We start from the raw sequence: 22,688 nt of genomic DNA on the forward strand, positions 1-22,688 counted from the left end.
TTAGAGGGTTAATGTGAGATCTGGATTGCTTGAGTTATATGATGAGCAAAACAATAAATGACCCTGGTTTGTGATTTTTGTCAAGTTCATGTAATATCCTTGTGGCGTCTGTTTCGGCCAAGCTGCACTCTCAAGGAGACTTGTTCCTTTTGTAGGCCAGTCCAGCAAGTACAACATTTAACTTTCTTTTGAAGACCCTCAAGTAACATTAGTGGTAACTTTTCTCTGGCAAGCCACGAAACAGCTGCAACGCTCACTAAATGTATTAGGAATCCCCTTTAACAGCTATTAAACAAGACTTGGACGGCACAATTGTGATGCAAGATGTGAGATTTAGCTGAAGGCCCCCTCGCACAAGGCTTGGACACCTGCTTTCAGCAAAGACGCTGGCCCCAGTCTCAACAGATGGATTAAAAAAGGACTTCAGCTCAATCCAAGGAGAGGACAGCTCCATTATTCATCTGCATTTACCTTTTAACTGTGGAGAGAAGTGACTTGAGACCTGACTGCCTCTTCACTGTTAAAGAAAAAGCTCAGTTGGTTTTGGCCTTTGACTTTCACAATAGTTCCTGCTGCAAATGAGAGACTACACCTTATTAGTTTCACTTTTGTGTCCTGCGGTTAGCCACTAATCCTCACGTTAGGCCAAACTGAAAGGTCCAATCACTTGTGTAACTTTAATCTTGAAAATTAACTCCACTTTGTGTGGATAAAACATGTAGCTGCAGTTAGGAGTGGTCAAATACCCCCTTCAATCTGACTTTGTTTATATTCTGCTTTAATTAAATCCTTATTAAATAGTTACTGTTCTGAGTGTTGCAGTGAGTTGGTTGAGGTGCATATTATATTCTCAGGTTTTAAGATAGTTTGGGTTTTAATCTGGCTGCAAACCTAAACTTGATACTGTGTCTCTCAAAACTATGCTTCCAAATCACTGCTCGCTGGGCCGGGATCTGTTCTGTCAATACACTGAATTTCAGGGTTGTATTTTTTGCTCTAATATGAAACAATCTTGTGTTCACCAAGCTGATCTGTAAGCAACCTGTTCACTAATGGGGACACATGGCACTGTTGACCTGTCCGTTTATTTTTAGAGCACCACCAGGGGCCCCAGCGTCTTTGGTTCATCTGTCATCAGGCAACAGAGAGACATGGCTGCATGCCTCTCTGGTGTACATTACCCTCCCCAAAAATGACACATGACCACAGATTAGCAGCTAAAAGACTGCTGACACCACATTATAGGTATACATTTTGCAGATACCCAGACCGCCCACATGCAACCAGCAGCTAAAAAGAATGCCTAATTGTGTGTACAAAGAAACATGATTAATACTGTATGACAGAGCTAAGTCCAAACGTCTCCCTTTGGATCATGTGCCCTTTTGGTAATACTCTTTGACCTTTAAAGTGACCTTCCAGGAGGAGGGCTTGATTCAAGAGTACCACTCATAAACACACTGATGTTGCACCACAATTTTTTTCTACCAGACTTTAGTGTTGGTTCTTATCAGTTTTTTGAAGTTACAATGACCCATATCCTCTCACTGTGTGTTATTGCTGCACAACTACCTCAATATTCTATTAGGGCTTATTATTGAGGACACTGAGGTCATGTCCTCTGTGTCTTTGTTTGGATTCGTTGTTTGGTTTTTTCAGGGATTTGATGGCTGTAGCAGCCTGAGAATAGGCCTGTTCCATTCTCCAGTTTGAAAAAGCACCTAAAACACATGTATGTTCAGTATTTAGAGGATGATTCCAATATTTTAGACTTATTAAAATTGAACTGTCTTTTGGCAAATAAAAAAAATTATATTTATAGTACCTCTCCATCAGAGTTCTATTCCTGGCACGTGGAGAAGCCTGCGAACCTCCGTATTTCTAAAGTCTATTTCTTTTCAAAATCATAGGAAACCACTTCCTTTTCATTAAGAATACATCTTCCAAAACGATTTGTTTTTATTTTTTATTTTGTCATTTGTCTGCCAGATGTTAAAACAGTTAGTATACATAGAAAACGGTCACAGTCTAAAGCGGCTCAGCTCAGGCGTTCAAAGCGGCGTTTCCCCTTTAAATCCGTCCAGCTGAGCGCAGTCAGGAAGTATCGCAGGGAGCGGAGCAGACTTCGTCATCAACACAGTCACGTTTGTTTATTTTTGATGCATCTTGTTCTGATCTAGATCGTCGGGTTTCCTGAATCCGGTGGAAACGGTTGTCGGTCCACACCCTAAGCACCAGTTTGAGGTTGACGGCGTGATATACCAGGACCAGCATGGCCGACGGCCCAGAGGCGCAGGCTGATGTTGACGATCCGCCCAGTATCAATTTCCCCCCGCTCATCACTGTTTCTGATCTGCCCAGTGCTACTGCTGCAGGTAACCGTGGCTGAATGAACCGTGAACAACGATGAGTCACCGTCAGTCCTTCATCATGTATGTGTCCTCCAGGTGCATGTGTGTAAGAGGACAGCAGACACAGATCCAGGCAGACTTCAACGAGCATGACAGCAGTCTTAGATGTGGTGATTCGTGTGTAATAAGGTGTGGCCTATAGATAAACACGTATGTTTCAAGTTCCAGAGGTGTAACATGGTTACACTCTTCCCATCTCTTCATCTACATTTTTCTACAAAATATAGTGTTATGGTTGATTGATTTGACCAAGGGGTTGACAATGAGAGCTGTGTTCATATCTGTTTTTCAAAGAGTGGACACAAAAATGGGAACACCTGCAAAGTATAATTCAGTTTAGCACTGTAATAGCCCTGAAATAATTACACGAGAAGCTGCTTGGTTACTGTGTACAACTCTTGTTCATTTGTGGGTCCATGTAGGAGCCCAGGAACTGTGAGCAGTCCATGAGACAGGTCCAGGAGCTCCACAGGAACATAAGGAGTAAAGCTATGACAGAATTTCTGTTTGTTCCCACATTCTGTAGGGACACTCATGCATTAATATAACATGATAAAAAAATTATATGCAGTGAGAACAGTACACAAACGCGGGATCCTCGACCAACACCTGGGCCTAATGTGATTTTGTTCATGAGGTCTATAACTTGAAAGCACTTTGGGTTCTTTGCTGAGGCCGCAGTAAAGCACAGGTGTTACTAATAACATTAACAATGATAGTTTCTTTCTTCCACTTCCATGTCCTGACCAGGCCGGAACCTGAAGGAATGGCTTCAGGAGCAGTTCTGCGACAAACCTCTAGAGCAGGATGACATGCGGCTCCACAATGCAGCCTACGTTGGAGATTTGGACACCCTGAGGAACCTGCTGCAGGAAGACAGCTTCAAACGGTGAGGCAGGGTAGTACTCAGATGAAGAGATGGGAGTTTAGGTAGACAAAGAGACATGGGCATAGGGGTATTCATCCCTTGGGGGCTCAACATATTATCCAACTTACTGTAGAAGTGGCAGCTTGTGCTCGTGAGTGTTCATGTGTGGCACCAGGTGGTTTGTGGTGTCTGTGCTGTGTGGGTTTGTACAGTAGGTTTTCTGAGTGACAGCTTTAAAGACACACATGCTGTACAGGGGATGTCTCTACCGCAAAACTCCTGTACTCTATCAGTGGGTTCTTCACTGCTATTAGTCGGTGACCACAGCAGAAATCAAACACTTCGCCTGACTTAGTGGTACCCTGTCCACACAGAGGTCCTGGAACCTGTGATGCAGAGTCAGAGCCTGAGATCAGGCCAGTGCGACACACACAGAACCACCTTGCAGTGGTCAGCACACAGCCCCACAGTGGTTTTATGCAGCAATCATATTTGCTCCCAATCTCCACACCCAGCCAACCCATTATTACTGGCTTAGACTGGTCCATCTCTCTTCCACATGGTTTACAACGTGCTGTTATTTCAGTAAAACAGCTTTACCTCATTGGGGTTTGCCCTGCCCTGCCTATCCCTAACTTGGCTAAAGCAATAGTCCTGAAGGCAGTTTATTTTAGCAGGTCATTTGAGTAAATATTTTATTTGTGCTGACCGCACAGCAATGATATTTTTAAGATTTTGGTATGTTTTTTTTATGCTTTTTGTGTGGTCATTAGCTTCCTTTTTTTCAATAAAAATTCATAGAATGCAAACGGGACAAATCCATTGTTTTGGATCTAGTGCTACAAACTAATAATCATTGCTCCCTTCTCTCCCTCTGTGCCAGACGTATCAATGAGAAGTCTGTGTGGTGTTGTGGCTGTCTGCCCTGCACCCCTCTGCGGATCGCAGCCACAGCGGGACACGCCGCCTGCGTGGCCTATCTGATCGCCCAGGGAGCCGAGGTGGACCTAGTTGATGTCAAAGGCCAAACGGCCCTCTACGTAGCTGTGGTTAACGGTCACCTGGACTGCGTCCGGATCCTCCTCGAAGCCGGAGCAGATCCCAACGGAAGCCGACACCACCGCAGCACCCCGCTTTACCATGCTGCACGGGTGGGAAGGCTGGACATACTTCAGGAGCTCATCAGGTGAGGTTGTACCAGGCTTGTACTGGACTGGTGATCTGCAGCTGTGTTAAAAAAGCACAAGAAAATAATTTTTCCTCATTTCCTTATTTTTGCTCATACATGATTATCTTCACACAGTATCCTGGTAAATAAAATAAAAATTATTTTAGTCCGATTTGTTTTATTTCTTGTACCGCTATACAAAACTGGTGACAGGTTGGTACTCTCCATTCCAAACCAATCCAACTTTCAGCCTTCACTTTTTTTTAAATATATTTTTTTAATTTTTTGTTTATGCAGTGGATTGTGTAAAGTTTGGTATTTTGATCTACCGCTAACTGTGTGGTGCAAGGTTTTCCACTGCTCCGGGCAGAAGTTAGGTAATTTCCTGACTTTAAAAAAAAAAAAAAAGAAAAAATGCTTCTTTCATCTTTCCCAGAATTCACAGTAACAAATCGTTTGTGTCCCATTACTCAGCAGCAGCAGCCCACATAGGACAGTAATCACACTGACAGATGAATATTTGACTAGAAAAAAACATTCTGAACAGACTAAGAAGATGTACATTATCAGTTTTACCCACTTTTTTTTTTTTTTTAAACTAAACACGTTCCTCTTTTGCACAGTATTTTGGCTTGAACCTGGCCCATGAATGTGTATCAAAGACTGTCCTCTTAAGTATTAATAAATTAATTTCAAGACCATTGTCTCAACAATCAACCAACATATTTTCCTTAGGGGCCATTAAGGTTTAAAAAAAAAAAGCTGTGAAACTGTGTCCATGGTTGTCTCCTTGTCCAGGTTCAATGCCGATGTAGACATGGACCACCAGCTGGGTCCCCGGCTACTCCTAAGTGCCCGCACCCTCAACACATTGGTGGTGTGTCCTCTCTACATCAGCGCTGCCTACCACCACCTCCACTGTTTCCAGCTGCTGCTCCAGGCCGGCGCGCAGCCCGACTTCAACTACACTGGGCCTGTCTGCCACGAGGCTCTGACCCGCGGCCTGGCTTCCTGCCTGCTGGATGCGGTGCTGCGTCACGGATGTGAGGTGGCCTTCATCCACCTGCTGCTGGACCACGGGGCCAACCCAGCTCTTGTGCCCTGGGATGAGTCAGAGCTGGAGGCTCCTAACCGAAGGAAGGTGGATCCTGAGGCACTCAGGGTCTTCCTGGAGGCCAGGAGTGAGTAAAAATGATTTATGGGGGAGATGCAAGCCGGACAGTATGTCCTCAGAGACATACTGTCTCTGACATACTGTCTCTGAGGACAGAGACAGTATGTTCCTAACCAAGAGCTGTATGAATGTATTTTAGTTGATTTTTAATTGTCAATACATAAAACAGGGTTTTGTTGGTAGATGTTTGTGGTTGCTTCTCAACCACTCCATCACTTCTCCTCTGTTACAAGAAAAAATATTTGAAATATGTATTTGATATATGTATTATCTGAACTGTTGTAAATATAAACTTTATCTAAAATGCATGCATTAATAAAAGTAAAAACTTTGAACAGGGGGGCCCCTGTAGGCAGTTGCCATGCCATGCACCCTCCTTCCATCTTTTGACATCAAAGGGCCACTGCGTTTGTTAGCTCTCAGGGTGATACTGAGTCTTACTTTGCCACTTCACAAAGAAAAGTGATGTCCTACTTAACATTCACACTTGGAAACTGTCCATCCTTCTAGCCTTCTAGTCACTGGAGAACTGGCATGTACAACAGGCCCTTTTTTCCCTGAAAAAAACACGTGTAAAAAATAAAATGAATAATGGCTGAATTCCATTTAGCTGTTTCAGTATCACAGTCTTGGGATGCGTCCAGACTCAGTCTCTCATTACCATATTGTGCACAGTTTTTACCATCAGCCATGTCTGAATTCTGAGAGCAAATTTAAGTAGTAATTCAAAAAGAAATGGAGTGAGTGTATGCTAACAATCCCACAATAATGAATGAGTGAAAAAAAGGATTTGGACACAGAACTGGTGAATGCTGGTTCACTGTCACACTATCGTGGCTGACTGGGACACTTGAATGCAACATAGCCATTGATGATGTTATCTGTAACACTTGTGGTTTTCCTAGGTGTTCAGAGGACAGCAGTATTCACTGACTTTTCCAGTTTATTGCCATTTGGTTCAAAGTAGAAACTTAAAGCATGTTAGAATTACACAGCCATTTGTTCTCAGTGTTCGTCGACAGCTGAGACTATAAAAACTGAGGAGAATGTAAAATGTGAAAAGGTTCACACCGAGTTAATGAGCTGATAATATGAAACATAAACTGCTCTGTATCCTTTTATCATTCCTCACCTGAATCTGTAGTGTGGTTCTTCTGTTGCAGCTGCTAAGGAGATCCTTCCTGTGCTTTTTCTTTTGTCAGGATGCCCTCGTAGGCTGACACACCTGTGTCGCATCAGGATCCGCAGAACGATGGGCAAAGGTCGTCTAAACCACATACCCTCATTACCTCTACCAGAACCCATCAAGAACTTCCTGCTTCACCAAGACTGACAACCATCCACCTTCTCGTCTTCTACAGAGCTCATCCAACCCGATCCAAAAAAACCTCAGTCAATCTCAAAGACAAGCCACACGGTAGAGCATTTTGTGAACCCACTTTGCTAATTGCTTATTATTTTCTAATAATAAACAGTTATTAATATTATTTTTCAAATGTTTCAAAGTCAAGAGTTATGTAATACTCCCATCTTCCTGTTACTGTAATTATCAAAATGCTTCTTAACTTATCAGAGAAGCCTTACTGTGTCCTGACTTGTGGAAACTCTGTGTGTATCCTAAATGTTTTGCCTTGTGACTTTCCAAATCACCAGGATACATCCTGGTCCTACTTCAAGTGGCACGTTTCAGCTTAACAACCACAGTGAGAATGTCATTTGGTTTTAAAACATGCCATATAATAAATATCCCATTCAGAGGCAGAGGAATATTATCCAGCTCCTTGGATTGCTCATTTATCTGTTTTATGTAAACTTGGATTTCCACTCAGCCAGAGTGGAAGGCAAAATGTGCAACCCAGCATACTTCAGATCATTTATTGGTATTCTAATTCTGCTTCTTTCAATGCATATACCACATAGATTAGGCTGGTAATGTAAGGGCTGGGCTGTGCAAACTGTGCAAAAGCACTATCATTCTGTGTTTACATTGAACATAGGAGATTTTTTAGCCGTATGCCTTAACACTGAGTTTTGGAAAAATGGCCACAAGTTTGATCAAACCAGAACTACTCATGATAAACCAGAAGGATAAAATGTGAAATTCCACATTTATTTAAGAAGAAAAACATTTATAAAACCTTAAATGAACAATTTAAGGCCCTGGATCCTGACTAAAACAAAAGTAGCAAGTTTTCTGGGTCTAATTGTTAATGCACGTGTTACCATCAAAGGAGACTTTGTGGAAAACTTATGTTGTTAAAGCACATTTAAGGAAACTTTCTCTGTAACGCTGACAATCTGTTATAAAGTGAATGAAATTTATTAATAATGAATATAACAACTTTGTATTTATTAGCCAGAAAGCTGCCCTCTCTGTGAGTCTATTGCACCTATTGTCTGTTGTGCAAATCTGTTGCACGGCTTTTTTTTCTCTTATGTTTTTACTGTTCAACAAACTGAAATGTCCGTGCATTTCGCTTTGTATGTCTCATTCTTATTTGCATACAGTAAATGTAAATACTTCTGTATTCTCTCCTGAATTTTTTTTTTAGTCGATTAAAACTACATGGGAGGGCTTCCACACCACCAGAAAGAAGAGAGATTCTTCAAAAGTAAGTTCACTTTTCATGCTTCCTGTTCTGTTACCCATCTCCTGGAGTGAACATGAGCACATTATTCCTTCTCCTTTCCTCACAACGCCTTCCAACATCTGCTATAGTCCAAAATATCCCAGGCAATGTTATGGGCAGAATCTCTGGAGTTTAGGTTTGGTGAAATCCAGCAGAGGTTTCATTTCTGTTTCCAAAAATGTGTTTCCTCGCTAAATAAAACAGGCACAGTAAGGGTGAGCTTGAAAATTTAAAAATTTTACAAGGTTAGAATCTCAAGATCAAGGTTCTTTCTTTGTACAAGGCCCCTTTGCAAAGAAGACATGAAAGACAGCTGCTTTTTCCTGATCACAATTTGTAATTTATTATTAGGTAACGTGATCATAAACACAGTTTGTTAAAGATTATTAATATGGCACCATTCCTGAGATGTTACAAAGCGCTTCACAAGAAAAGACTAAAGCAAGACATAAAATACAGCATAAGACACAAAATAAGAGTCATTTTAAAAAGTGAGATTAAAACTTCAAAAGCTTCAAAAGGTTTTAAGCCTGAAGCATGGAACAACCAACAAGCCCTGACCTGATTTGATCTGAGTCACATGAGACCTTTTTACAGGACCAGGCAGTGTTCAGTCTGTTGGTTCCACTTTAGTCCAGACAGCTTCAGAATGAGTTGCCATGTCATTTTATACAGTCATTGCCACATTAACATTTTGAGTTTACAGTGAAATTTCTCATCAATAATTGGATACATTGCCATGTAGTCTGGTGCAGATACCCATGCCCCACCAGGATGAATTGTAATAACAATCCCATAAGCCTCTGCTGTACTTTGTGTGTAGTGCTAATTAGCAAATGTTAGCATACTAACACACTAAACTAAAATGGTGAACATAGTAAACCTGCTAATCATCAGCATGTTAACCCTGTCACTGTGATCATGTTTGCATGCTTATGTTGGCATAGTGTTAGTGTGCACTGATGTGCCCCACAGAACCACTGATATGGCTGTAGACCTTAATGTCCTTAATCCATTTTTAATCCATCTGATATGGAGGCTTGTCAACTACTCATAATGTTTTGAACACTGAATATATCAATTAAATTGACTGATAAAATATCTATTGCCTCGCTTATGCCTGCTGCCTTGCTATTGTCTGATTCTCAATGTTGGCCCAGAACTTGTCATATCCTCCAGAGGAAGTAATACACTTAAATACAGTTGTAATGAAGCTCTAGATGGGGGCATTTCTTATTGCTGGGAAGCTGACTAATGAGCCAAGATGTCATGATGTTTGAGAAAACCACATTTTGATGAAAACCCAACAGGCCTCGTGGAAAATACATGAGCCTGGGAACCCCGAGTGGAAGCAGCAGGGAGCACAGCAGCAGGGGTAGATGAGGACTCTCGATCAAAAAAAAAAAAAAAAAAAAAAGTTCTGGCAAAGACCTGAGAAGATGAACTGCTTTCTGAAATAGCCTTGGGCGGAATTAAAGATTTTCTGCTCACATTGTCCCATGACAGCTTATATGTTGTTTAAAACAGCATAAGAGCTGTCAGGGGACAACCTGCAAATATCTGAGACTTGAATATTAAATAAAAGCATCTGTTTGAAACATCTGACTAAAATAACCATCTTCACCCTGTCAGAGATGGATTACACTGTGGATCAATGTGTATGTGAATGAAAGCGACACGTTTGTGTGCATGCTTGTGCACAAAAATGCACAACTGTCATATGAGGGCTCTAGATGGCACTGTCTTCCTTTCAAGCATGGCAGACATCTCACCGACAATGTCTTCTCTCAGCATCTTCCAGTATCTCTCCTTCCCTTACTCACTTGTTCATTTCTCTCCTTCTTTCGCATCTCTGCCTTTGTCCATCTTTCTTTGTCGTACCCCAGCTTTTCTTTCTTTCCCTCTTTCCCCACCTAGCCCCCCCCCCCCCCCCCCCCCCCCATCAGCCTCTCCTGAGTTTGGTACAGAGGATTCAGCTGTGGAGCTCAGCATGTGTCCTCAAGAGCCTCATCCCTTCAGATCTCATTAGAGCAACTCTTTCATTAACAGAACACACACAGAAAGGCAGAATGAAACCCTTTGCACCAGTGCAGAGGGAAGCAGAGATTGGACAGTTTGGTGAACCACTATCTTCCTGTAGGGAGTTTCCACTGTGAGAGGCTTCGCTTTCAAGTCGCGTTCAAACTTATTTTATGTTACAATTTACTTAGAAAGGCACCCTGCTGTGTTTGTTGTGGATACATTTATTAAAGAGTTGTTACAGAGATTTCACATAAAGAGTTTTACTCCAAAGTAAAATATCACTGCAGAATTAAAACCAACTAATGATAGCAAAAAAAAAGTACATTAAGTCTGTTTCACAGTCTCAGTCCTCTTTTGAAGGCTAAATGCTAAACATCAGGAAATTATATTTCATTGGTGAATGTTTTTGACCTGAAAACTTCAAATCATGATGAGCATTAACAGTATTTAAACACGAAGGCGATTTCCTTTGGTCTTTGCGTTTGCAACAAAAGAGAAGCAGAGATGGTAAATGGTTTATTTCCTCAGCAGATCACTGCGAGCGTGGAAAAGCTGAATGGTGTTGTTCATTCCGCAGTTTATTTGCACCACAAACTGCAATCAAAGTCTCAGCAACCCCTTCTAATATCACCGCAGTGTTCCGCCTCAACTGGGGACCAGCATGCAATGGGATGTTAAATGCTGTGCAGCTCGCTTCATGGGGCGACCGCAGCTTTGAAACGTGGATTAAGGTTGTTTCCATGGATCTGGTGTTTTCATACAAACTTCTTTTGGTGTGTGTGTGTACACATTAGCGTCATGAATGTGTTAGTGGTGTTTGTTTAACACATATGAAGCCTGCTTCAGTAAAAGAGAGGGTAAAATTTGTGTTTGTTTAGATGAAAACTCACCTGTAAGTTGTTATGTAGTTCCACCACAATCACTTTGTGTCTACCCTTTTATCAGGCTGCCTGCTCTCCTGCACTTGCACTGGCGAGTAGCCTGTTTGGTAATTGCCACGCGCTTTAATTTGAATGATCTCATTCCTGAGGCTTTCCGGAACTCTTAGCTTCCTCCAAAGACTACATCACTATGTGTTTACCACTGCCACACACACACACTCAGGTATTCTGCCTCTGACCCAGTATATAATTGAAGCTTGATCAGGTTCAAGCTCACATTGTTGCCACACAGCAAGAGCTGAATTAGTCCAAACATAGCGCAGTGTAACGTGACTCACAGAGACGTGACATGAAACCGAGTTTGTCGTTTAGTGGTCCAAGAAAAGCAACCTTTTCCGTTTGAGCTCATGACAGATCAGTTGAAAAGGAAAGCTTGGGTGTGGATGAATGAGTCTGTAAATATTGATCATTTTTCATTTTTGTGTCATACTGTAACCCAGCACATGTGCATTACAACTGCACGTCCGGAAGCACTTTTCCTCTATTATGGCCGTCTTGCTCTATAAACTACTCAATCAGTGCTCTGGCTCACAGGGAATTCCTTCAGCTTTATTGATATAATTAAGGAGTATATGGTTGGAAATATTGAAAGAATCTTTACTTTTAAAAGTGCGTTTTAATTAAAAACCTCAGAGGGGCTTAATGAGTCTTAATTTGACTGTTTTCCAAAGGAGCCGGTAGTCATGAAATGTGGCAAGGGCAGGAAGGATGTGAAGTGATTGCTTCTGTAATTACTGTCACAGTCTGTAACTTGGCTCTTATACTTAATTAGTTCCCTCTCGTTTGAGTGGTGTTTCGTTATTACATGTGTGTACTGCAGCATGTCTTGTTCGGTCTGCCCTTCAAGAACAATGTGTCTGTGGAAGCTGAGCAGCTGTAGTCTGTGAAGTCTAAAGGGACAAAAAAGTTGTATTTTGCGTTCAGTTAATATCCATATTCACTCATTAGCGGTGATGATCGGAAATGAGCAGTGGACTGTGGACCTGGTGTGGAAAACAGACCCATTATGATTGGCTGGTTCAGTTCTTGCTTCTTCCTGTTATAATCCTTTACTGCAGGTACTGTTGATTAGACTTTATGAAGCCTCAGCAGCTCATTAGGAGCAGAGCTGTGTTCACTGGAACAAGAAAAATGTGCTGTTCGACATTTAATCAAGCAGCTGTACATGAATTATGACACTTTGGGGGGAAAAAAAGTTAATTCATGCTTTTGTATGTTTTTAGCCATGATAGTGGCAAATGTTGAACTGTTAATTGCCATTGGTCCACCAGTTTGGTCCAGATTGACAACTAATTGTGACAGTCTTGTGCCAGTCTATACACTGACACAAGAAGTGATGAACCTGCTAGTAGTCTATACACAGTCCTCCCATGCTGAACTGAAAGAAACATAAAAAAAATATCAACTGATTGTTACTGACAAAGCAGAAAGTTTAGGAACAAACAGTCTTTTTTTTTTTTTTTTTTGTGCTTGGACTGTACAGTACTGATATTACGCTGTGTATCTGTGTTGGAGAGCCTGGGGATCAGTTAATGACAATGTCCATTACACCAAACTACCCATGTTTAATTGCTTCCGTAGAGCCGGACCGCTCATGGGAAGGATTTTCTGCCACTGAGAAGATCCCGTGGTTTGGAGTGGGAGGGGGTGTCTTGGATGGGGAACAAAGCTTTGGAGCTGTCGTGGACGGTAGGGTTTGAGGGACTGTGGATTGGGGGTGGGGGTGGTTGGGCTGTGGGGCCCCCTCCTCCCCCTCATCTTCCTTCTCCCTCTTGCCCCCCTCACAAAACGAACCAGCAACCATTGGGCAGCTTCCCAAACCGCTGTCTGACAACAACATGGGCGAGAAGAAACCCCAGTTAAACAGAAGAGAGGAGAAGAGGAAGAGAGTCATTCGGTGGCCACCACTGTGGGAATGTTGGAAACTGTGCTTTCCTGAGGCCTTGGGAATCCCACACCAGAGCTGGAACCTGCGGGCATGGAAAATGGGGCCTGCCTCCCCCGAGAGAGGAGATGTCAGATGGAGAACAACATCACTTGATCACTTGGTGAGGGCTGAGTTGGCAGTGACGCACTTTCTCTACTGTGCATCAAGGGGACAGCTTGACAGAACAGATCATCTAAATGAAATGAAACTGAGGACGAAAGGCCTTTTTTTGCGTGAGCCACAGAAGTACTCTCTGTCAAACTAGCTGATACACTTTACACTTTCAGAGGAGATGATACTGATTGGATTACCAACCTGATAATGTGGGCAACTGCCCAACCCCCCTGGGGTCCCCAGATTTAAAGTGTGGCAATTTAGTCAGTTACAAATTTGTTTGGTGCTATGCACTAATCACTAATAGATTCATGATTAATCAACTGACGACACAATGCTACAATGAATCACATGTAGTCTTCTATACTAATTCATATACAATGCACAATGAGAGTGGGGAGAACCAGGTGGTCTATAGGGGCTCACTGCTCAACTTTGCCCTGTGGTCCCCAACAGGTTGATCCTGCCCTGCTTGGACCAAATGATACTTTACATTGATCCAGATGCTGGAGTAGTTCTGTTGGCAGTGGAAGCACAAGGTAAAGATCTCAATGTCCTTTAAACAAACTAGACATGTCATACAGCCATGTCTAAAGACAAATTCCAAGTGACCACACTTAGCAAGCCCATAAAACTTTTGTCTACATTGTTTTGGTATGAGTGTTTTTCCCCCTCTGCTTTATTCAAAAATGGCCCTTACAAGTTATTGTGCTGTCCAGTGTATTCTGCTTGATTCCATGTTGTTTTCAGCTTGGTTGGTTTAGGTAAAGGAGTCACATTGTGAGCTTTTCAGTAGCTCAATAAACAAACAGCAGCTCCTGATCTGCCTCATCAGTTCTGGTGGATATGTCTGGAATCATCACTTCTTGTTGACGACCAAAGATTTTTTTACATTTCTCTTACGATCGTCAACTTTCATTTTCATTTTATTTTACTTTCCTGTACTTTTACACCCAGTCAGCTGCTGAGTGAATTTGCTTTTGTGCATTGAATTTGCTGGGTTGCCTGTTTGCAAAGTCACAAAAACATGTTTGGCACAGTTCTGTCAGGAAGGGGGTTTCAGAGTCAGTAGAAACTGAGTAGAACTTCAGTAGAAGATCTGACCGGCACTTGGTTTGAAGCATACTGACGCTTTTACTCTGCTGGCCTGGGATCAGACACCTGCTATTATTCTGTCTTGTTTCAGGACCAAGTGCACATGCCTCTCTTTCTCTCTCACTCTCTCTTTGACCTCTGAGTCACTGTCACTAGTTCTTCTTTGCACCTGCACTTTTTCACAGTTAATCTACAAATGACTGGACTTAGTGCAGTTATTACACACATACAGCTGAGAAGAGGAAGACAGATACCACAAAAATCATAATCAGTATTTTGGAAATAATAAATATTGATCAGAATGTTATGGTTTTATAAGAAACCAACAACTAACGAACACTCATGAGCTCCTAAAATCTGTCTGTGGCTGTGGTAGTGAAAGGAGAGTGTTGAATTAAAATCTAAAAATGTTGACTGAAAATGAACCAGTGAAAACAAAACTCTGAAAACCAGAAGAAAAATGAAAAGTGTTACGATTCTGATACTTAAAAAGAAGCCGGCCTACAGTGTGTGTGTGCATGTTTGTCCCACTGTACAGGTTCAGCTGCGAGGCCGCAGCAGAACACCACATCAAATCGACCATTTCCTCCACTGATAAGCAGTTTCCCAGATCTGCTAGAAAGAGCAAGAAGAGTTAAAAAGACTTTTAGGGAAATGGTTTTGAAAACAGAAGAACAGAGCTCTCTCCACACACACACACACACACACACACACAAAAACATACACCGTTCACTGAAACATGAAGTCTGGTTTTAGTATAACACATGAAATGTCCTTCAAATGGTATAAGACATTTTCTCTTGTTTCCAGTGAATGAACCTCTGTTTTGGGAACTGTCTTGAAGCAAATGACATTTTATTGAAAGTAATGTGGCTGGAATAACTGCTATGTGTGTGTGTGTGTGTGTGTGAGTGTGAGTGTGCTGTAATGCCAGAAACAATGAATCAGCATTTCTCTTTGCGCTGAGACTATTCTGGGTATACCCAAGAGTAATGCAAAGACTCAGACTCACACACATCTTTTACTGTCTTGTTAATGCATTTTCCCCCAAATCCTTCTAAATGTTCTTAATTAGAAAATAATTTCAGATGCATAATTGCACTTGTACACTTGTAATTGCTACTTATTGAACATAGAAAACAGAATGAGTGTTGTCCATCAAATTATTAAGCTCTGCAGACATAGACATGGCTGCACAAAGAGCATATTATTACCCACGCTTATCATGTAGATTGCAATAACAAGGTCTTGATCCATTCTGGCAGTATTCAGCACTTGATTCAGATACATGATGATATAATGTGCACTGGGAATAAAGAGTGTAGGCTGGGATGAGTGCAGCATTGCGTGACCGTGAAGCCAACATCCTGTCCTCAGTGAATTCCATGGAGGAGTGTGCGGCTCTTTTGGTTTCCGATGCTTTTTCTAGAGTCCCAGTGAGTGGGGTGTGTGTGTGTGTGTGCGTCTGTGGAGAAAAGAGCGACTTGATTTATGTTTCTAGAAGTAATCTTTTGTACTGTGACATTCCACTGGGATTTAAGTCAGAGGATATTTAAGTGTTTGGCATTAAAGTGAAGGCAGGGGTATTGTTTTTACGGATACACAGGAACTGATGTCACTATCCATGCTGCCATTAAACTAGGGTTGGTCTGCACTGATATTTGGCTCAAATGTTTCTACAAAGGTGGATGAGTAAAAGCGTTGCAGTATGATTAACAAAATAGCCCGGCCCATCACATGCATTTGAATTAGACTCAAAAAGCTCAAAAAAATTTGAGTCACCTACACTCACTTAGGACATATTTCACTTCGACTCCAATGATGCCTGAGATTACGACTTGAAATTAATACTGGCAGTGGATCATGTATCTAAATCATTGCTAATGGATGCATAGTGTAGTTTATAGCACTGATAAACTAGTATTTGTCTGATTAATAAAAGAACATTTTCAGGACAGACATTTTGACATGTCATATAGTAGCAAAAGTACGTGCATAGCCGCTTCACTTTCAGAGTCCTGGTACTAGGGATGCTGGCTCAGTGGTCAGGTGTCCACCCTAGCATAACGCAAATTTTAAACAAATTTTCAGAAAATCAGCAAAAGAAGACACACATTAACATGTGTTTCCACTTTGTGGAATAAATTATTGTCATATTTTATTTTTAACAATACATCAACTTTTCAACAAAATTTTTTTTGTTTTTTTGCAATAACTAGACTGGATTTATTTATTTTAGAATATTAGCATTTCCACTCAGTTTGTGTGGCAAGTGTGTCCTCCTCTGTTGGGCTTTTCAATCTCATTTGTTTAGGTGAACACCAAAATGAATGTTTTATACCTGCAATGATCTAAGTAATGAGAACATAATCAAAGAACAAACTACTGGTATTGATACTATTTGGCAACTTAAAATACACTTTTTCACATTTCAAGTAGTTGCAGCATCTGTCAGATTTTTGTCATGTGGTTACAGTTGTTTCACTGAATTCAAGTTTTGATTTTTGAAAAGAATCAATCAGCATTTACAAATGAAAGCTGCTATTACTCTGTGTGTGATTTGAGGAGCATCAAACCCTAAACAGGGCTTAAAGATTTGGGGGTTTGGAAAGGCAGATTTTCTCCTGCTCTGTTCCTCTCTGGGTTGAGTTATCTGTGATGTGTCCTCTCCTGTGGTCTGAGAGCCAGGCAGCCATTAGCACAACCCATCTCTTTAATCAGCCCACTGGAGGAGGTACCGAAGGACGCTCTGTTGACCGCAGTATGCCTCCTCTCTTATTTTCTCACCCACTGGCACGCCTGCTCTGTGGAAGAGTCCTGAGGTTTGTTAAAGCCTCAGTGAGTCAGTGACAGGTGAACAGGTGGTAGTTCAAGAACATGAAGGGGAGCCTGGGGGCCTTGTGGCTGCGGTGCAGCTAAAAATATGAAGGGGACCACCTCCAGAGCAAACAGAAACAGTCAGTGGATGAAAATGTAAATATGCATTCCGGTCATGTGACTTGCATTTGTAATCTTTACATTACAATGTTTTAGCATTAACATTTACCCACTTTTTTTTTCTTTTCTTTTGTTTCAGATGTCTGCTGTTAGCCCTCGTAGGAAACACTGGTTGTGAATGCAACCTCTGGTCAAACATTAAAATGTGAGAACTTGAAAGTGCTTTTCAGGCTTGTTGCACAACAACAAATTTGACAAGATGCCCAAGATGTGTCAAATAAACGTACATATTAAGTCCATGAATCTCTAAAGCACCACAAGCTGCACCAAAGAACGGCTCAGAAGTGCCAGCTTCATACAACCAAACAACAAGTGAACGTTCCAAGCCACAATAAAAGAAGATGACAGATATATCAAGATAGCAGACAAGTGTGCAGCATTAAATCCCAAGATAGCTGCAGCTTCATTCTTTGAGGCTGTTCTTTTTTGACTGTTTTCCAAACTGTGCTGCAGCCTGAAGGATAGACAGTGCCAGAGGTTACAATATTCACAGCAAAAGTTTCGATGGGTGAAAAAAAAATAGTGAACAAATAAGAGGAACGGCCATACAGACTGTTCTCTTCCGCTGTTGCTTTGTCACTTCTACAACCAAGCATCAACAGAGGAGAGCACTGGGGTCCATCTTACTACAACTTAGTGCTGATACACCCTTACTCTTAGATTGTTGTTGTTGTACTTATTGTACTTACTTTTTTGCTCCTTTATTTCTTCTCCAGATAGTCACTTTATTTCCCCAAATTCTGCATATATTAAAAAAAAAGAAAAAAAAGAAAAACACAAATCTTCCTTATCTACATCCTATGTAAATAGCAAAACAGCTTCTGGAAACAGTGGAGGTAGCTTCCATTTGTAGGCAACATCTTGGGGAATGGAGGCATGGTCAGCCTTACAGCATTGCCATCCAACAAAATTTGTATTTGTTTTTCTTTTTTTTTAACCAACAAATTTCAGATACAAATTTACAAAATTAGCAGTAGAAAATTTCCAAGAAGTGCAACCTCAAACACACATTAAACAAATGCTTGAGGGAATTTGATTTTCTGAGGGAATGTTTATGTTCCCACAGTTTGCTCACAAGAACAATAAACCAAAAAAGAATATCAGCAAAATGGCATACCTGTTGATAATGTGATATTTATTTTTATTTTTGTCTTTGCCTGTAGAATAGACTTAACAGTGTGAACGTTTGTCTGATCGAGCCCTGAGTGTCAACCAAACCTACTTAGATCAGACACCAGATGACCAAATGTAAAGAAGAGAGTCAGCAGGTACAAACTCTGGAAAACAGCAGTCAGTATATTGTTTCCCGCTGTGAAAGCAATTAACCAGCAGCAGCACATCTTTTGGTCAGTCTGTACTTCACGATAAAATGATTACGATTCTGAATACACAGCCCAAAAAAATCTTGAGCCATTGTCAAAGGATAGTTTGGGTCTGCTGCAGGTGTTCAAACGTGTGTGTTTGTTTGTGTATCTATGTACAATAATCAGCCTTCAACAATGTGGGTTGCTGCTGATTGTTTTGGTGGGAAGAGGGAGGTAGGAAACAGGTCTGCTCTTTTTTTTATTTTTTATAACGCACCACATAAACATTTCAGATTGTGATTCTGTTTTATTTATCACAGCTCACATCCACATCCTATGGTAATGGCGGCCACATTTCTAGGATGAAAGGGCATAATGTGTTTGCGTGTGCCAGGAAGTTGATGATAGGGTGAATGTGTGTGTGTATCTATACATGCATATACAGAAATATGAAGAGTATTGGTTGGAGCGTGTGTACAGTATATGTGTGGGCCTGAATGTGTCTTGATCTGCGCGTGTGTATTTGTGTAGGTGGTTCACATGCAACGTGGCAAGCTTTTTTGTTTTTTTGGGTTTTTTTGTGTGTTTGATGGACAGTGGTCCTGCCAAGCGTGTGTATGTACATGTGTGCGCTTGTGCGTGTGTTTACTCTGTCAAATGTGTCCCACATGTGAATGCAGGCCTAACCCCCGTACACACTTCCTCTCCTCTCCACTCATGTCTGCCACCACCACACTTGAGCGAGATACTGTTTGTATGGCATTTTAGAAATTTGCTGTGGTTCCCGATGGATGACGTGATTATAAATATCACCAAAATTACAATTGCAAGTTATTTATTCTGACATGGGAAGTGGTAGGCCTGTATAATTTTTCGGCATTTAATAATGAGTTGCACAGTGCTGTTGTTAACTTTTTAATTTACCAAGTTAATAGCTGCACAAATTTTCTGTACTTTTATTATAGTAGTAGAATACTAGGTTATGACTGAGCCTATAAAATGGATGGTTTTTATGGGCCACTGTAATCCTGATTAGTGGTGTGTTCTTTCAAAGTGAGAACAAATGGGAATTTGAATATACTAATTATTAGTAAATATCTCACTGTGGTATACCCCTGTTTGAAGTGCAAACAAACTTGGTGAGTGTGATAATTAATTTTTCTGAGCTTTTCAAATTGTCTGCTGTAGAGATGATACACAGCTAACCTGAATTTGGTTCCACACTCTGTTTTCCAGACTTTGTGAGAAAAATGACAAAAGGGAACCTGATGTTTCTGGGATCTCTCTCGGCCTGCAAGATATTTGCTGTGTGAGTATTTATATTACCGCTTGGATAAAACAAATACACAGCTACAAACACCCCACTAAACACAAAACATACACACAAGTCCTCTACAAATAAAAAAAGAACAAAAACAACAAAAAATGTAATTCTTCACAGCACTAGAGGCAGATTGCTATAGGCATTTTTTAAAAAGGTCTGCACCACATAGCATGGCAAAACACTCATCATCACTCACCATGGCCATAAAACCTCATCTAGCTGCGGCTTTTTGTTTTATATTTACTGCCCTGTCTGTACGCATCCCAGTCTACTTTGCCAGAGAAAGAATTGAGCAACCACCTCGTTTCAACAAACATACTTGGGGTCTCTGTCGACAATGGGCTACTCTAATGTCCCCAGGGCCCCTTTGTACTGAGAGATTTTCTCATCGTCAAGACCACTACTTCTCACACGTAGTAATTAAGTATAAGGCACCGAGTTGTTCTGAGCTGTTAACTGTGAGGTGTAAGTTCTGTCTTTTGGATGCGATATCGTTTTTGCTAAAAATAAATTGTAATAGCCAAATTAATGATGAGGTGCCTGGTCATTGCTGTGAGGAATCAAGCCTGGCAAGTGTCCTGACGTTCCAGATGTTTTACACTGTATAATGTCGCTGCAGCACAGGCCTCTTGTGTTGATGCTGTCATGAAATACATCTACATACTGTAACACAATATGTATGTGCAGTATCCCAGGCCATTATTTATATTAGCACATGTATGTATGCTACCTAATACCTAATTTTTTACCTTTAGACCAGGCTAGATACATATTACCTGAAGCCAGTTTAAATCATTCTTGTTGAACCAAGGCACTGAACGGTCCAGTGATCTTGTGTCGTATAGCATAGTCTCATGAAAGGCTCAGTGCACAGCAGGTGAGTTTGAAAAGAGGCACAGTGTCCTGTAAATGTTCCATTTTATATCAATGTCCTAAATCCTTTTTTCTCAGACATTCTTTTCTGATGTGGTCTACAAGCACATATAACTCAACATCTGTACGAGCTGTGTATAAAGAGAAATGGACCAACTACATAGATGATGTTGCAGAAACATGTTAAAAAATGTAACACACCCTCAGGAAAAGACCTGTGGTATCCTGTCATACGCACAGGAAGGATAAAAAAAAAAAGTCCTTTCATGGGGATAAATATATACAGTGTACACGCATGAAGTGATCCTGCATATCAGTAAACTGTACTTACATGTACCCTCAGGACAAAATGACACTACACTACACAAAAATGTCAATGATGAAGCTTCAAAACTCAACGAGGATCTCTTAAAGATATAAACAGGTACACACACACACACACACACACACACAACAACAACAACAACAAAGTTGCAATCTCATCCCTCTTTGACTCCCCAAAGGCTAATAGAAGGGAAGACTGAAGGAAGTGACCACAAAAGAGGATAACATCATCACCAGTTTACTGATTTAAACCTTTTGGTTCAGACATCTTTGGTCCAAACAGCACAATGACTAAGTCTCATCACACAACATGTTATTTCCCTTTGCTCATTTACTGATGATGTAGCTTTAACATCCGTCCCACCCTTTGGATGTCCAGATAGGTTAAGTTAGAAATCAAATAGAGACAGAAATCAAACACATATTACATGAGCAGATCAGCACAGTATCCACAAATATATTCTGACGTGATTAAGACGACGCTTACAGTACCTACAAAAACTTCAAACTGTGAGACAATGAGAACAAAGAAGAGAAAGTAGAAAATGATTTTTGACCGTTGCCCCTCTATCTTACAGGCCAACTCATCACCTCGCCAGGACTTGACCTGAGCATCCCTCACCCCTTTGCTCCTCTCCTCTCCTCCTCTCCTAGCATCTCATCCTCAGGCCTAATTCAAAGCATCTTGTGGGGCGACTGCAGTGGAGAGAAGGATGTGGCTGAGGCAAATAAAAGAATCATAACAACAGGATCAAAGCAGTCCTGCAAATCTATTCCTTCTGGACATGGCGGCTTTTGCATGAAACAAAGACAGTCAAAGACAAGACAGACAGGGCGATGCACAGAAAGGGAAGGAAGGGATCAAAGAAAAGAAAGGAGGATCGGAGGGGAAGAAAGGCTGAGTCCTGAACTCTGTATCTCATGGAGAGGGTCATCGTCAGCGCGTGCTGCTGCATGATTGATGCCCTGCTCGGATATTCCAGCTTTCTTTATGTGTGCTCTCACTCCTCTGAATGTTGATCACACCCACCATCTTTCTGTGCTTTTCAATCAAACAGCTGTGTCAAGATTTATCCATGACTCTGACCAGTCACACGGCCTTTTATATTCCTAACTTAATACTTCACATGTCAGTTTACTGCTTTCCTGATTGATGGAAAGCTGAAAATAAGAGAAAACAAAGAAAACCAGCTGGCCTCAAACATTCAAAATATGTCGCTACGCCAAATCTTGAACATTTAATGTTAGTGCAACGGGTTTATTTTCATGCTTGTATCATCGTAGATGCATGAGTACGGTTCTGCTGAGGATTGATGAGCTGTCGCAATCTTACAATTATACATGCAGTGTTTTGGTCTGTTTTTTAAATAGCAGCAACATTAAATTTAGATTCTCTAAATGGCTTTTGCTCCGTGGACACATTCTTATGTGTCTGTGCATGTTCAGATATATGAGATGTATATGCTCTGTATCTGCAAGAAGTTGTATGACACTAGGTAATTAGCTTGAAATTGTT

At 41.1% G+C, this 22,688-nt stretch overlaps 1 protein-coding gene across 6 annotated transcripts; it reads left to right on the top strand.

Annotated features, from left to right (window-relative positions):
- Window positions 1-2,030: 2,030 nt before the first annotated feature.
- asb1 (ankyrin repeat and SOCS box containing 1) lies at window positions 2,031-22,688 on the top strand. 6 transcript variants are annotated; one of them, XR_005895417.1, is made up of 9 exons: window positions 2,031-2,375; window positions 3,162-3,300; window positions 4,163-4,465; window positions 5,246-5,628; window positions 6,824-7,038; window positions 8,174-8,233; window positions 19,888-19,960; window positions 21,192-21,272; window positions 21,751-22,688. XR_005895417.1 is itself a non-coding variant. In XM_041058104.1 (5 exons), the coding sequence occupies exons 1-5, from the start codon at window positions 2,273-2,275 to the stop codon at window positions 6,952-6,954; spliced, it is 1,059 nt and encodes a 352-aa protein (XP_040914038.1). In that variant the 5' UTR covers window positions 2,032-2,272; the 3' UTR covers window positions 6,955-8,141. The 6 variants fall into 6 exon arrangements, 1 of the variants encoding a protein (XP_040914038.1); XR_005895416.1 differs by lacking the exons at window positions 19,888-19,960; window positions 21,192-21,272; XR_005895419.1 differs by lacking the exons at window positions 19,888-19,960; window positions 21,192-21,272; window positions 21,751-22,688 and adding an exon at window positions 17,427-17,845.

Source organism: Toxotes jaculatrix, chromosome 15 (genome assembly GCF_017976425.1).
Source record: "Toxotes jaculatrix isolate fToxJac2 chromosome 15, fToxJac2.pri, whole genome shotgun sequence".
Lineage (NCBI taxonomy): Eukaryota > Metazoa > Chordata > Actinopteri > Toxotidae > Toxotes > Toxotes jaculatrix.

Bases quoted from the DNA above. Each gene is read 5' to 3' on its own strand.
- asb1 (XM_041058104.1), top strand. From the start codon at position 2,273: ATGGCCGACGGCCCAGAGGCGCAGGCTGATGTTGACGATCCGCCCAGT. The intron at 3,301-4,162 runs GTGAGGCAGGGT...CCTCTGTGCCAG, and splicing joins CAGGAAGACAGCTTCAAACG to ACGTATCAATGAGAAGTCTG. The intron at 5,629-6,823 runs GTGAGTAAAAAT...TTCTTTTGTCAG, and splicing joins GGTCTTCCTGGAGGCCAGGA to GATGCCCTCGTAGGCTGACA.